Source organism: Colobus angolensis, unplaced genomic scaffold (genome assembly GCF_000951035.1).
Source record: "Colobus angolensis palliatus isolate OR3802 unplaced genomic scaffold, Cang.pa_1.0 Scaffold403, whole genome shotgun sequence".
Taxonomy (NCBI): Eukaryota; Metazoa; Chordata; class Mammalia; order Primates; family Cercopithecidae; genus Colobus; species Colobus angolensis.
Window position 1 is genome coordinate 549891 of NW_012117411.1, and position 16279 is coordinate 566169.

Below are 16279 nucleotides of genomic sequence, written 5' to 3' on the forward strand. Positions count from 1 at the left end.
TGAGAAATAAGTCAACAAAGCACAACCAGAAAGTTTTTAAAGGTAAATGGTGAGATGGCAAGGTCGAATTTACTTTTACTTAACACAGATTTCAAACACTTGAAAAAATCAAAAGTAATACTGTTTTCTTTTCTTTTCTCTTTTTTTCTTTTTTTGAGGGAAAAAAAAAGGGAGTCTCGCTCTGTTGCCCAGGCTGGAGTGCAGTGGTGCAATCCTGGCTCACTGCAAGCTCTGCCTCCCGGGTTCCCATCATTCTCCTGCCTCAGCCTCCCGAGTAGCTGGGACTACAGGTGCCTGCCACCACGCCCAGCTAATATTTTGTATTTTTAGTAGAGATGGGGTTTCACATTGTTAGCCAGGATGGTCTCAATCTCCTGACCTTGAATACTCTGTTTTCTAATAAAAAATTTCCCTATAAGAAAGCAAATCATTAGAAAGAAAAATAACCATACAACTATGTCTACAATTAGGAGTTTTATAAAACTCCCTCATACAAGTGTGGACAAGGAAGTACCCTAGTTCCTCAATACCATGGACCATGGGAGATTATCAGTGTACCTGATCATCTTCCTCCATAAAGACCAACTTTTTATGATGGCATCATTTGCAAATGACCTACGCTGACAAGGACACAGGTGGGCCATAAAACAGAAAAACTAAGTAAGTTCTAAAAAGAATTACATCTTTGTCACTCTTTACAAAGGGTATATATAAAATGTATATAAAACATACATCATTGGAAACAATACAGAGGTCTCTGGCTTATGAATTTCTAGTACTCTTATACAGCTCATACAAACCAACTTGGGAAGGCAATGAACTTAAAATCCAGGAGAAAAGCAACACATTTCAACACTTTAAACATTGTATTTGTGTGCTTTGAAAGTTTTCTGTTTTAACTATTTCCTTTATTAGTTTTTAGAGAATGGCCCAGCACATTTTATGTTTATTAGACTTTTTATAACCCATTTCACTTTACTACATGTATTCTGTACTGCCACATTTAATGTTATTTATTTAACAATTCCATTATAGAATCAACAGCAAACCCCCAAAATTTGTCCCCTGAATCAACTGACTTCAACAAACAAAAAATAGGTCTGGTACACACAATGGTCTGCACACGCTAGTTTAACAAGAGGTTTGGGAGGAAATTCTTGACAATAATGTTTCCATGAACAGATCTGGCAGGTGAAAAAACTCAAATCAAGATACTTTAGAGCAAAATATATTGGCTAAAAACAGCAGAATTCTTTTGCTTCTTGGAGTAAGTGACACATCATAAGTAGCTCTGCTTACAAATAGACTGTAAAACCTACACTGACTAATGGGAAGTATAGCTACACGGGTTTTTACCTTAGGAATTTCTCATAATGAGTAATTAGCTTGTCCAAACCACACAGGGATTAACTGTCCTACAAAATAAAGAGTAAGTGTTTCTTGGGAAGGTGCTTTCCACTGTTATCTGCTAAAAGGACAGGGCCCCTCAGACTCCAGCAAAGGCAAGAGGTGATAAGGGAGGTTTGCAACATAACCTGTTTCCCTCTGTCTGTAGGCTAGGCCCAAAGGAGGGAAAATGAGGGCTGTACTGCCAGCATCACAAAATTCTTTTTTTATGTACTGTATTTATTCAATGAATGTTTCTTGAGCATCTCCTGTGTGCTAGATACTATTATTACAAGCCAGGAAGATTCAGTAGTGAATACAGCAAAAATTATTTCCCCAGAGTCTTGATTCTAGTAGGGGTAACTCCTCAAGAATAAATAAGTAAGTAAGTAAAATATATAGTATGCTAAGTGATAATAGACACTGTGGATAAAAGTGAGGAGGAGGATACAGAGTACTGAATGGGGATGGAGGGAGAGTTAAAACTTTCAACAGGGTAATGAGAGAAGGCCTCATGAGAAGATGAGCGCCCTGGGTAGGCTACGGTGTGTTTCACAAAGGAGTAAGGTTCCAAAGGGCGTTAGCTTCTCAGGCCAATCCCCAAGGCCTGTTTAGCTCATAACATAGCTGGATTCTCCTAACTCTTCTTCACAAAAGAGATTCTGAATTCAAATACACTAAAGGTAGTAGGTTCACAGGACAATCAGAATAAGGAGATACAGGTTCTAGTCTCTGCTACTGCTACGGTGTGTGACATCAGTCTATAGAGGATATCAGAAACCTCTGGGTCTCAGGTTTTTGTTAACAAAATGAGAATAGGGTAAAGGTGGGGACAGGAGAGGTGGTAGGAGAGACAACACTACTTTGTTATATCATGTTGTTTCTATGCCTTACAAAAGAACCTCCTGAAAATAACACGTTCACAAAATCAAACTCCTTATACACACGCTTTAATTTTCTGTTCTTTAACTGTCACTATCCCTGTAACCCCATTATCTTTTGCAAATCTTTTAGACTAAAACCAGATTTCTTTGAAAAGAGAATACACGACAAGAAGAACACTTCTCCTGGATGACATTCTCCATGTGCCTCTCCCAGGAATTTTACAGCTTGCTTATGTTCCAATTCTGCAAGGTGCCACGTTTTGCCAAAATATGCAGAAGGATCAAGTTGAAACAAGTGCTAATTAAAATCAATACATTTGAGGCTGACTCTGGAGAAAACTCATGAGTCCAAATGGTGTTCAGAAAGCATCTTGGGTAATTAAGAGAGAAACCATCAAGTCAGTATAAAAAGGAGTCATAACACCCGTGTGAAAAGCTATTTCCCTGACAATGTTTATTAACACCTTGTACCTCTCAAATTTATTACTCTGAAAATTTGATGTGCACCACACTTTCTTTCTCTTTAGCAGGCCTGCTGCCTAGGGAGCCTTTACACATATGAAGGCCTTTCAAAATACCACTGTAGACAAGATAAAGATAAGGTCATAAAAGTGGGAACAAACTCAAGAGTTCAGTGACTGCAGTCAAATGGGTCCATTAACAGCTTGACCTAGATGGGTAAGAGTTTCCATCAGTAGCTGAAAACTGTAATCCTTGTTTCTGTCTTAGGAATGCCTTGGATAAAAGGATATAGTGCATGATCACCACAGCATGTAAAGCACTGTACACCATCCCAGCAGCTTTATTTTATATATATATAAAATATATACACACACACACGCATATATATACACACACATATATATACACACATATATATACACACACATATATATACACACACGTATATATGTGTGTGTGTGTGTGTATTGCGTATACACATACACACACACACACACTGGATATTTGTTAAGAGTTATGGAACCAAATAAAATTTCCTGTCCTTTAGTTTTTTTCAAAAAAAAAAAAGAAAATGTGTAAATGACTTAGGTTTTTTGTGAACTCAGATTATCATTGATGATGTTGTTAATGATGATGGCAGTAGTAAGAGTCCTAGTAGCAACAGCAGCAGCAGTACACTTTATTGAGTACCTACTATGTGCTGGGTACTTTGCAAAATGCTAGAAGTAGAACATCTCATTCGATTATCATATCAACTTTATAAAAAAGGCACTATCATTTCCATTTTGCAGATGAGGAAATGAAAGTGTAGGGATTAAGAAAGGTGCCCTAGGTATTATCAGTGACCCCACATTACCTCTGAAAACCTGTAATTCCATGCCGTCAGAACGGCCGTCAAATAAGCCAGGAAGGGAGTAGTCCTGTGTTGCTTCGCATTTGTCAGACCAGTTTTTAAATACTGATTACAGTTCTAGGGACCATCTTTACAAGACAGAGACAGACACAAATGGTATCATCCAGATCATAAACAATATGAAGAAAGGACTCAGAACCCATCACAAGAAGGAAGATGTAGACAATAAAATTATCTGAATTTTAAAATGTTGAAGTTCCATGCAGAAAGGGAAACTGGTCCAACATGTCATTTTGAGAGACAATGTGATGATGTTTTCTTGGTCAATACAAATATTCAAGTATGAGCCAGAAAACCACCACTAGGAACCATGAAGAAGAATGCATGCACTAGACACATGGCTGGGCTGGGTAGCCCCTCATGTGTGTGAAAGGCAGATTAATACCCCCTCCGCAAAGATGCCTAGGTCCCAATCCCTGGAACCTATGAGTATGTTACCTTGCAGATGTGATTAAATTAATGATCTTGAGATAGGGAGATTTTCTTAAATTAACAGGGTGGGTCCAATATAATCACAGGGTCCTTGAAAAAGGGAGGGGGAAGGGTCAGAATTAGAGAAGGGGATATGATGAGGAACACAGAGGCTGGAATGACTTGGATCTGAGCCAAGGAGTGCAGGCAGCTTCCACAAGCTGGAAAAGGCAAGGAAGTGGATTCTCCCCTAGAGGCATCAGAAGAAATGCAGCCCTGATCACACCTTGATTTTAGTTCAGTGAGACTAGCTCATCCTGTAACCTCCAGAACTATAACATAATAAATGTATGTGAAGCCACCCTGTTATAGCACCTATAGGAAACTAATACAATGTGTCTTCCATATCCAAGTTTCTGTCACTTCATGACACCTTCAAGGAGGAGGAAGGAATGGGAGCAGGACTCACAGGTAACTGGAGACTGAAGCAGAGCACAGACAGGGCAAACATATGGATAGGCTGAAAAATTAACTAATATTATATTTCCAGTTTCTCACACAAGATACGCTTCAGTAAAACCCATCAGGTTTTCTCTATTTTCTGTCTGTCATTCTCACTTTTGTTTTGCTTTGTTTTTAAAAGAGTACTATGAGATACTGAACTCTTTTGGGAGGTAGCTTTTTATGTTTTGCTTATGACAATTAAGCAAGCAAGGGCACATGATACAGCACCACAATGGGCTCTCCAAACAGTTTGGCACAGAGGCAAGAGCATGGTAAAATGTGGTTCCCTGTTGCCATCCCACTCTGGGACAATGCGTGGAGATCTGGCAGCCCGTTGGGTGAAGTCCTATACTCTTGGGGTGGTGGGGACTGTAAGCTTCATAATTTGAGAGGCACCAGCCCCTCCCTCTGTCTAATCTAGGGCTGGGATATAACTTCAGGGTGACACATTAGAGTCTCAGCTTCCCTCTCTCTTCAGTCACTGTGGCATTCATTGGTTGAAAGACCACCATCTCCTCGCAAATCAGGGTTCAGGCCTAAGATAAGTGGTGTGGGGGCCTAGTGACTAGGGCTGGAGGGTGGTAAGCTTTGGTTAGGTTTAGGATATATACAGATACATTATATATATATCAATGTATATTTTGATACAGAATCTCACTGTCTCCTAGGCTGGAGTGCAATGGCATGACCTCAGCTCACTGTAGCCTCAACCTGCTGGGCTCAAGCAATTCTATCGCCTCAGCCTCCTGAGTAGCTGGGACTGCAGGCGCATGCCACCATGTCTGACTAATTTTTGTATTTTTTGTAAAGACAGGGTTTTGCCACATTGTCCAGGCTGGTCTTGAACAACTGAGGTCAAGCAATCAACCCTCCGTGGTCTCCCAAAGTGCTGGGATTACAGACGTGCACCACCATGCCCAGCCAGATTTAGGATACATTTTTAAGAAAGATCAAATCTTACTAGTGCACATCTACTTTCTCCAAAAGAAGGCTTACTGCTGTTTCAATTCTATCTTTTGATGTGTATTTCTCTATCAGTACATAGTAAGGAATATTTATATTGGCCAGGCACAGTGACTCACGCCTGTAATCCCATCACTTTGGGAGGCTGAGACGGGTGGATCACAAGGTCAGGAGATCGAGACCATCCTGGCTAACACGGTGAAACCCCGTCTCTACTAAAAATATAAAAAATCAGCCAGGCATGGTGGCAGGCACCTGTAGTCCCAGCAACTAGGGAGGCTGAGGCAGGAGAATGGTGTGAACCCGGAGCTTGCAGTGAGCGGAGATCGTGCCACTGCACTCCAGCCCAGACGACAGTGAGACTCCATCTCAAATTGAAAAAAAAAAAAATTTATATTTAAAATAATGAAATTGCATGCTTCTTTTTTCTCAAAGTGACTTTTATTTATTTTTATATGTTTGTTTTTATTTTGCTTTAAGTTCTGAGATGCATGTACAAACATGCAGGTTTGATACACAGGTATACATGTGCCATGGTGGTTTGCTGTGCCTACCAACCTGTCATCTAGGTTTTAAGCCCCGCATGCATTAGGTATTTGTCCTAATGCTCTCCCTCCCCTTGCCCCCCACTCCCCACAGGCCCCAGTGTGTGAAGTTCCCCTCCCTGTGTACATGTGTTCTCATTGTCCAACTCCCACTTAGGAGTGAGAACATGTGGTGTTCCTGTGTTAGTTTGCTGAGAATGATGGCTTCCAGCTTTATCCATGTCCCTGCAAAGGACATGAACTCATTCTTCTTTATGGCTGCATAGTATTCCATGGTGTATATGTGCCACATTTTCTTTATCCAGTCTGTCATTGATGGGCATTTGGGTTGGTTCCAAGTCTTTGCTATTATAAATAGTGCAGCAATAAACAAATGTGTGCATATATCTTTATAATAGAATGATTTATAAACCTTTGGGTATATACCCAGTAATGGGATTGGTGGGTCAAATGGTATTTCTGGTTCTAGATCCTTGAAGAATTGCCACACTGTGTTCCACAATGGTTGAACTAATTTAAATGCGTTCCTATTTCTCCACACCCTCACCAGCATCTGTTGTTTCCTTACTTATTAATAATCGCCATTCTAACTGGTGAGAGATGTATCTCATTGTGGTTTTGATTTGCATTTCTTTAATGACCAGTGACAATGAGCTTTTTTAACATGTTTCTTGGCCGCATAACTGTCTTCTTTTGAGAAGTGTCTGTTCAAAATTGTTTATTTTCTTTTTTTTTTTTTTTTTTTTTAGACGGAGTCTGGCTCTGTCGCCCAGGCTGGAGTGCAGTGGCTGGATCTCAGCTCACTGCAAGCTCCGCCCCCTGGGTTTACGCCATTCTCCGGCCTCAGCCTCCTGAGTAGCTGGGACTACAGGCACCCGCCACCTCGCCCGGCTCGTTTTTTGTATTTTTTAGTAGAGACGGGGTTTCACCGTGTTAGCCAGGATGGTCTCGATCTCCTGACCTCGTGATCCACCCGTCTCGGCCTCCCAAAGTGCTGGGATTACAGGCTTGAGCCACTGCGCCCGGCCTGTTTATTTTCTTAAACATAAGACAAACATCTCTGTAACGTTCTTCTTACTCCAGTCTGTAAATCATTATTCAGTCAACTTTGACCAAATAGAAATTTGACTTATTTGAACTATAAAGACACATGCACACATTTGTTTATTGCAGCACTATTTATAACAGCAAAGACTTGGAACCAACCCAAATGCCCATCAATGATAGACTAGATAAAGAGAAAGGAGGATTGGTTTGAATAACATTTGTAAAATAAACTTAAATAAATCCTGAGGTTACTATTAAAACTGGCCCCCAGATCTCAACTCTATCACTCCAATGTTTTCACTTAAATCTTTTTAGGGGATGGGCATAGTGGCTCATGCCTGTAATCGCAGCACTTTGGGAAGCTAAGGCAGGAGAATCGCTTGAGCCCAGGAGTTCAAGACCAGCCTGGGCAACATAGGGAGATCTCATTTCTCCAAATAATAAAAAATTAGCTGGGTGTGGTGACACATCTGCTGTGGTCCCAAGAGGCTGAGGCAGGAGGATCACTTGAGCCCAGAAGGCTGAGACTGTAGTGAGCCGTGATTGCACTACTACACTACAGCCTGGGTAACACAGGGAAACCTTGTTTAAAAAAAAGAAGAAAAAAAAAAAAAAAAACTTTTTAGGGTTAGGAGCTTCACAGACCTACTAAAAGTGAATGCACTGAAATGTATAAATGATGGGTTCCCTAACAAAGAATGACAGTTGAACCAAGTGATATATGGGAACAAGTCTCTAGAAACAGGGTATAGGCATGAAAGCTTGTTATGAAATCATGATGGAGACGAAGAAAATTATGCCTGGAAAGAATCACAGAGTAAAGAATGGACATTTGGGGTGCAGGGAAGACAGTCACATCTTCCATGACATTCCTGACACATCAGCCAGCTTTGCTCCAGAATGTCTGACGGATGGAAACTTAGACCTTCCTGATACTCTGCAACAGGCCAGGTCCTGCTTTGCATAGGGTCTGTTAAGATATTTAGAGCTGGGCTGTCCAACAGGGTGACTGCCGCCACCTGTGGCAAAGGAGCACTTAAAATGTGACTCGCTGAAAAGAGACATGCTGTATATGTACGATGCTCGCCAGCTTTCAAAGACTGAGTTTGAAAACAGAGTGTAAAATAACTCATCAGTAGTTTTTCATATGAATCACCTATTAAAATGATAATATTTTGGGTTAAATAACATATATGGTTAAAATTAATTTCACCTCTTTTATTCTCATTTTTTTAAAGTGGCTACTAAAAAATTTAAAATTACCTTCATGGCTCAAATGATGTTCCTACTGGAAAGCACTGATTTAAATAATTTGCTGCTCTCTCGCCCAGACCGTGGAACTCCTTCAATCAGAGGTATTTGGCTTGGAGGTGGCATCGACAGAGTCTCACAGAAAATGTTCTTCCTCAGTTGGAAGTCTGACACCTTAAGAAATAAAGTGCTGCGCGACAGAACCTTAACCAAGGAACAGTCCAGAGGACTTCATGATGACTCAGAAGCACATGGGCAGGTCAACTCCTCACACTAGGAGACCTGTCTGTACAATAGTGAGACCAGTGGAGAATTGCTGTGCCTATGTTTTTCCCATTTCAAAAAGAGTCTGGCACTGATTACATTCTGTGACTGAAAAGAGTTTTGTGTATGTTCTTGTCCTTGTCAGGATCGCAGATAATTCATTCTGCAGAGAGGCAGTGACTGTGTGCATAAACTTGGTCCTGTTGGTATAATCATGTGCCTCACCTGTTTTGACCCCTATCAGAATGCTAAAGATGCAAATTAACTCTGAAGGCCACATCTAGACAATGAAAAAAAAATTATGCTTGCAGACTGTCACTGTAACATTGGCATCAGAAATATCGTTCACATACATTTTCTCATGGAAGATTTCAGCTCAAGTTTTCATTAGAGCCACTGATGAGAATGAATTGACAAGTCTGAAATTAACAAAGGAAAACAAAACAATGACTGCATGTTTCCCAGTGTGAAAAATTCAACTGAGTTTTAAAGTTGCTTTCAGTTGTTTAAGGAAATACATACATCTCTCCCTTTCCTATTATAGAAGATTAAAAAGCCAGAGGAAGAAAGGGAAAAAAGAAAGAGAAGGAAGTGCTTTTAAAAAACCTCTTTTGTACTCCCCTCCACTAGACACATGTCTGGAAGAACAATTTTCCTGGAGAGTAGAGACTTTGCATTACAAGGTGGTACCAGAAAGGGACAGAAGCGAGCCTTATTCCACAGAAAGTTCATGTCCATCATTAAAGCCACACAAAAGCTGCGTGAGCACAGCAGAACCTGGACAATTAATCAGCCAGTGAAGTGTCATCTTGATTTATATTTTTCCATTTCTCCATGATACTGCCCAGAGACCAAGCTGAGGAATTCTTCAAGCAGCTGGCTGCATTCTGCTCTAAATTTTTTTTTTTTATATTAGATTTGTCCATCAATATGCTTTCCAGTAGGATGAATTTTTGTTGTTGTTGTTGAAGAGGAAATACCAGCTATTTATAGCAACTGAAGGAAATCATGAATGGTTGTAAGAGCCACAGAATAGCATGCCACCAAGTAAACAGTTCTATAAACAGTCATTTTCGACAACAGTACCATGAGATGCTCAGGTCGACTGGGTTCCTAAGCTAGGTCAGATCATCTCAGGAAAACTTACAGGATGTTCTTTCAGCCTTCCTTGCATAAAGAAATTTCAGTAGAGCAATCACAAAATGGTGCAATGGGCGATACTGGTCATTTTAAGTCTTTATTCATAGCAATCTCATTATCGGGTCTCATAGCTATGCCAGGTGCCTTGTCAGATACAACTTTCTTTGCTTGCACTTACACATGGGATTTAAACAGTGGTTTAGAAGACCTCATTTAAAACAAATACTGTCAATAATTTAAGATTATTTTATTTGGTCTTTCTATTGTTTTTCCCTTTTCTTGGTTGTGGAGGGTGAGGTATGGAGCACCAAGAAATACTACTACTTAGTATGCTATTCGTCATCTTCTATCTGTAGACAAAAGGGTATAAGTTCTTTGTTTCTACGGAAGACCAAACACAAGTGAGGTCCTTTTATAATAAAATTCATGACTTAAAAAAACTCATTTCTTGATTTGTAAAAACAAGAGGATATGTCAAAAAATTTTTAAATGTAAGCCACAGTAACCCGTGTAGCTTAGTCCTATTCTGAGGAGGGAGGAAACAGAAGAGGGGGAGGAAAGAAGATGGAGGAGGGAGGAAAGAAGATAAAAAGAAAAAGAAAAAAAGAAAGATTAAGATCAAGACAGAAAGGAAAAGAGAAAGAAAATACGAGGTCCAGACACACACAAAGAAATAGATAGGCATAGACAGAACCAAGGATTTTTGAAGATAACCCCAGCTGGTCATACCTGTGTTCCTAGGGACAGGGTGAAATTTCTAGAACTCTAGTGGTTCATTACTAAATGACAATTAGACTTTTTATTTTTTGGTTTTAAACTTCAAAAGTTTTTAAAAGGCTATTCTCTCATAAAATTGTGACTTTCACAGAACTTTAGAAATTAAAAATGTTTAGATCATAGACATTTCCTTTTTTTTTTTTTTTTTTTTTTAGATGGAGTTTCACTCTTGTTGCCCAGGCAGAAGTGTAGTGGCAGGATCTTGGCTCACTGCAACCTTTGCCTGCCGGGTTCAAGTGATTCTCCTGCCTCAGCCTCCTGAGCAGCTGGAATTACAGTCACGCGCCAACATGCCCAGCTAATTTTTGGTATTTTTAGTAGAGACGGGGTTTCACCATGTTGGCCAGGCTGGTCTTAAACTCCTGACCTCAGGTGATCTACCCACCTCAGCCTCCCAAAGTGTTGGGGTTACAGACATGAGCCACTGCATCAGGCCAGAAATTTCCTTTTAACATTGGAGGTAGGCCAGGTACTGTGGCTCAAGCCTATCATCCAAGCATTTTGGGAGGCCAAAGCAGGAGGATAACTTGAGCCCACGGATTAGAGACCAGCCTGGGCAACACAGGGAGATCCCATCTTTACATATTTTTTTTTCTTAATTAGCCATGTGTGGTGGTATGTGCTTGGAGTCCTAGCTACTCAGGAGGTTGAGGTGGGAAGATCACTTGGGCCCAGGAGTTTGAGACTGCAGTGAGCAATGACTGTGCCACTGCACACCAACCTGGACAACAGAGTGAGATCCCATCTCTAAAAAACAAAACATAAACAAACAAAAGAAACATCAGAGGTACAGCCATGTTGGCTATGACACATAGTCTTTCACTATTAAAGCAGGTACTTGCTATTAGTGCAATTGAGAAAAGACTGGGGGGATGTGGGCCTAGAATCATTAGCATTGAAGACCCTGCTCAGGTGTTACCTCCCCAGGAAATTTTAACAAGACTCCTTCAATAAGATTCTACACCTCCTCTGTGCTCTCCAGGCCGTGTTCTCCAACTCCTTTCCGGTGACAGTATGTCTCTGCCTGTGGACTGTAATTCCCCTCAAAGCATGAACAGGTCTTACTTTCACCATCTCTACTGCTAACACCTTGCTCGAGGACTGGATCACCACTCACCTGGATTAGCTCAAACAGCCTCCAAACCCGTCTCCCTGTTTCTCTGCTGCCCTCCCACATTCTCTCCAGGTACAATCTCTATACAGCAACCACAGTGACCCTGTGGCAATGCAAAGCAGTGTCACACCTTTGTTCCAAACCCTCTAGCTATTTCCTTCCTCGTTCTGAATAAGAGCCAAAGTTCTGAGTGTGATCTACAAGGTCCACATGACTTCCCTCTTCGAATCTGTACTCCCATCCCTAGTACTGTATTTTGATCAAGTTGGCCTTCTTGCAGTTCCTCAAACAAGCCACACCTCTATGGCTGCAGGTCTACTGCCCTTATTGTTGCTCTGCCTGGAATCCTCTTATCTGCACAGCTTCCTCATGTCTTTTAGGTCTCTACTCTACTACCTTCTCACCTAAATTTCTTACCTAAGTCAAATCTCCATCTCTCCACCCACTACCATCTAAGACATTCCCTAGCCCTTTATCTACACTGGTTTTCACCTTAGCATTCATCATCTTTGAACATACATGTTTTACTTACATATTTATTATAATTTTCCTTATTACAAAATAACTGCTATGAGTTTTTTCTGTTGTGTTCAGTATTATAGCCCCAGTATCTGGAAGAAATGCCTTTGTACATGCAAAGTGTTAAATATTTATTTGCAGAATGAATGAACTCACATTTTAACTTTTGGCTCCTGGTACAAAGTTTTGATTGATGCTCAGTCAATGCCTGCTGACTGACTAAATCAATTTTTGCTAAATATACATCCTTCCTCATCAGCAAATGTACTATTCTTATCCAATTCATAAGTTGTACATTAATACATTCAGAAAACCCTAAATTTCCATAAGCACATAAAGGGATGTGCTTTTAAAAATTTATTTTCATGGAGAGATTAGGACTGACCCACTCCCAAATGCATCAGTTTCAATGAATTTGGCATTCATTTCACATCATAAATCTCCTTAACCCACATCTTTTCTGCTTTTGGGGAATTCTGGGGGCACTAATATAGAGCTAAATCATACACACAAACAGATATGGAAAAGGTATAGAAGTACATATAATATTTGCATATGGCTGCTTATTTACATATGGCTAACTAATGTTCAATAAGTTTTTATCAAAACTGTGGATATCCTCTAAGCATCTTCACCAATGTTTTCCATCAAGGAGTAAAATATTTTCTGGACAGTATCTCCGTTTTCCTTCTTCTCCTGGTCATAATGAAATGTAGCCATGGCCCCCACAAGTTAACCACTTTAGAATAATCAGAATGTAAAGATATTTTTGAGCTTCAAATCACTGACACGAAAATTTATACAAAAGGAAAAGTTTTAAAATTGAATTGAGAGGGATATTTTAGAAAAAAATGTGCTAACTTACAGTCACATACAGTTTCATTCTTCAGCATGGCCCATGTGAATGCTTCAAAGCTGGCAATTTGAAAAATTTCTCAAACGTCAAAAACAGATAGTATACCCATATTTCATCATGTTGGTGATGAAATCCCAAGTCACCTACCAGGCATAATAATATTTGAAAATCCCAGCTTTCTCGTTATGGATACTCCATGAGAAAATACTGATGAATATTCTCTTCTGATTTGTTCAATGTCTCCGTGCAATAGCTGTAAGGAAACTGCTAAACCTGAAACAAATGAGAGACACCTGAGTTAAAAACAGAATAGAAATAAAGAGAAACTGATGTGTTGCAACAAGCCCAAATTTAGAGTATCATGGTTTTAAACTAAGGGTTAATATTCTGACAAAATCAACAGAATCTATATGAATCATATCTGAATAACACTTCTCCAACTTCAACATCTGAGTTTCCCATTCATAAGGAGGTTCATAGCAAGTGGAGAAAATGAGCAGAACTCTAAGAGGCAAGCTGGCTTCCAAAGCCCAAATGTCTCCTCCAACCCCAGTTTGGTGGAGCATGTTCCTGTACCAACACTCATTCCAACAACAGACGAAGGTCACCTGCCCTAAAAAATACTGACATCAAAATTGGAGGATTTAAAAAAAAAAAAAAAAACTCTATAAGGTCTATGAATAGTTGCTTATCAAATATCAAAAGCATAAACATAAATCTGAAGATATATTAATTTAAGGATTTTAAGAATACTGATAGAGATTTTCTTGAAACATCAGTAATAAAGCTGATTATAATGAAACTAGGATTATATTACTAATATATACAGTAGAAACTTATGATGACATGATTTTCTAGTGAGGAGAATTTAGCAGGATACAGGACACTTTGACAAACAAAAGAGAATTTAGTCAGTAAAGTAGAAAAAATTATTTTTATAGTGACATTACCATAGTGGGATATACAGAAGATGCAAAACACTTTTTATCATATATTATTTTCTCAATTTCCAGGCAAGAAGTACAAAAAAATTAATGTCGTATCATTGTGAATATGTCTGTATGCATATTCCAAAGATGGTGCTTCTCTTTCAGCTTTTTCATTCCTTCTTCGTTTATCTTCCTATGTTTTAATTTTTTAAGATAGCCAAATTATTATATTTTTTACTTTTTTATTTCCACAGATGGTATTTAGTTACATGAGTAAGTTCTCTAGTGGTGATTTGTAGGATTTTGGTGCACCCATCATCTGAGTAGTATACTCTGAACCCAATTTGTAGTCTTTTATCCCTCACCCCCCTCCCACCCTTTCCGCCATGTTTTGTTTTGTTTTGTTTTGGTTTTGGTTTTTTTTGAGACAGAGTCACGCTCTGTCACCAGGCTGGAGTACGGTGGCATAATCTCAGCTCAGTGCAACCTCCACCTCCCGGGTTCAAGCGGTTCTCCTGCCTCAGCCCACCGAGTAGCTGGGACTACAGGCATGCACCACCACGCCCAGCTAATTTTGGCGTTTTCAGTAGAGAAGGGGTTTCACCATGTTGACCAGGATGGTCTCGATCTCTTGACCTTGTGATCTGCCCTCCTCGTCCTCCCAAAGTGCTGGGATTATAGGTGTGAGCCACCGCACCTGGCCTCTATATTTTAAAATTAAGAAGGACAAAAATATCTCCCATCTATATTTACTACATTAGTGATAGAAAATGAAACCAGTAAAAGTTGACTTATTTTTAAAAACACTCAGTCATCATTAACCTGAAGTCAATTTAAAGATGAATTTGCTGGCTGGGTGCAGCGGCTCATGACTATAATGTCAGCACTTTGGGAGGCCGAGGCGGGTCGATCATGAGGTCAGGAGATCGAGACCATCCTGGCTAACATGGTGAAACCCCGCCTCTACCGAAAAATATACAAAAAACTTAGCCCAGCGTGGTGGCAGGTGCCTGTAGTCTCAGCTACTCTGGAGGCTGAGACAGGAGAATGGCTTGAGCCTGGGAGGTGGAGCTTGCAGTGAGCTGAGATCGCGCCACTACACTGCAGCCTGGGGGACAGAGCGAGATTCTACCTCAAAAAAAAAAAAAAAAAGAAAAAAAAAGAAAAAAAAAATGAATTTGCTTAGTGGAGTCAAGAAGATGATAAATCTACATCATTAGATTTAGATCCTCTATTTACATCATTACTTATCACCACATTTCTCTCGATGATGCACAGATCACGTGCAAGTTATAATTCCCAAAAACGACTTACAGTATTATAATGCTGTATAGGAACAAAGGTGTGAGAACGACATCCTGCTGTGATGAAAAAAATGCAAAGTTTGTCACATGTCTAGAGGAAGATCTTCCCTTTTACTCTCTTTCACTAATAGAGTAAACAAACAATAACAATGAAAGTAGCATTTTTTTTTTTTTTTGGTTGGTTGGTTTGCTTGTTTTTCAATAGAGTGGTTAAAATATCAGGAAAATTTGTACACAAAAAATAAAAAAAGAAGGAAAGAAAAAAGAAAAAGCCTTTAGGCTCAGAGAGAAACTGGAGCCTCTCCTGAGGCCCAAATCGGAGCTAAAAAGGAGGACAGGGACATGACGACATGATGGTGGCCCCATACTTTCCAGTTTGTGCACCAACAGAATGTCTCCAAGAGCTGTCGCGAGAATTACATTAAGTCTGGCACATGCTCAGAACTTCAAATCTGCATCCCAGTTAAACCTAACAACCCCTTATCTCCCTCTCCAGCTCCATCTCATTCACTCTGAGTTAGGTGACTGATGACAATAAAATGGAAAGCGTCTGTCTTTCCATGGCCAGGGAAATGAAGAAGGGGAGAATAAGCCATCTGGATGATTTGACGGAGACAACTATCATCAGAGAAGCTTTTGGGCACTTTATGTGATACTACTGGAACTGTTTAAAACCTAGAGGCAGAAGAACGAAGACAAACGAACATGTGTTATGATCCATCTGTCCCAGCAGCTATTTCTTCCTGACTCACACTCTACCCCCAACTAATCATGGGTGTCTCTGTTCTTCTCCCACTTCTGTCCTTTTGCCTTCAAAATACTCACCCACATCATTGCCATCATCATTAGCATCACCAGGATCTGGTATTTGTAGAATATCAGTGTTTGCCAGACCCAGTACATAACAACAGTTCTTCCTGCTGGGGAAACACTGTTCAAATCCTGATGTACTATATGAACAACGCTTTCCAGTACAGAATAAGATGAATTTAACAAAATTCTTAAGATCC

General features: G+C 39.9%; 1 protein-coding gene across 1 annotated transcript in view; it reads right to left on the reverse strand.

Moving 5' to 3' along the window:
* Positions 1-16279, reverse strand: part of DOCK4 (dedicator of cytokinesis 4) — a 477639-nt gene that overhangs the window by 186074 nt on the left and 275286 nt on the right. Inside the window, exon 13 of the mRNA XM_011955954.1 lies at positions 13184-13309. Within this exon, the coding sequence (XP_011811344.1) occupies positions 13184-13309 (126 nt within the window). The remainder of the gene's footprint in view (positions 1-13183; positions 13310-16279) is intronic.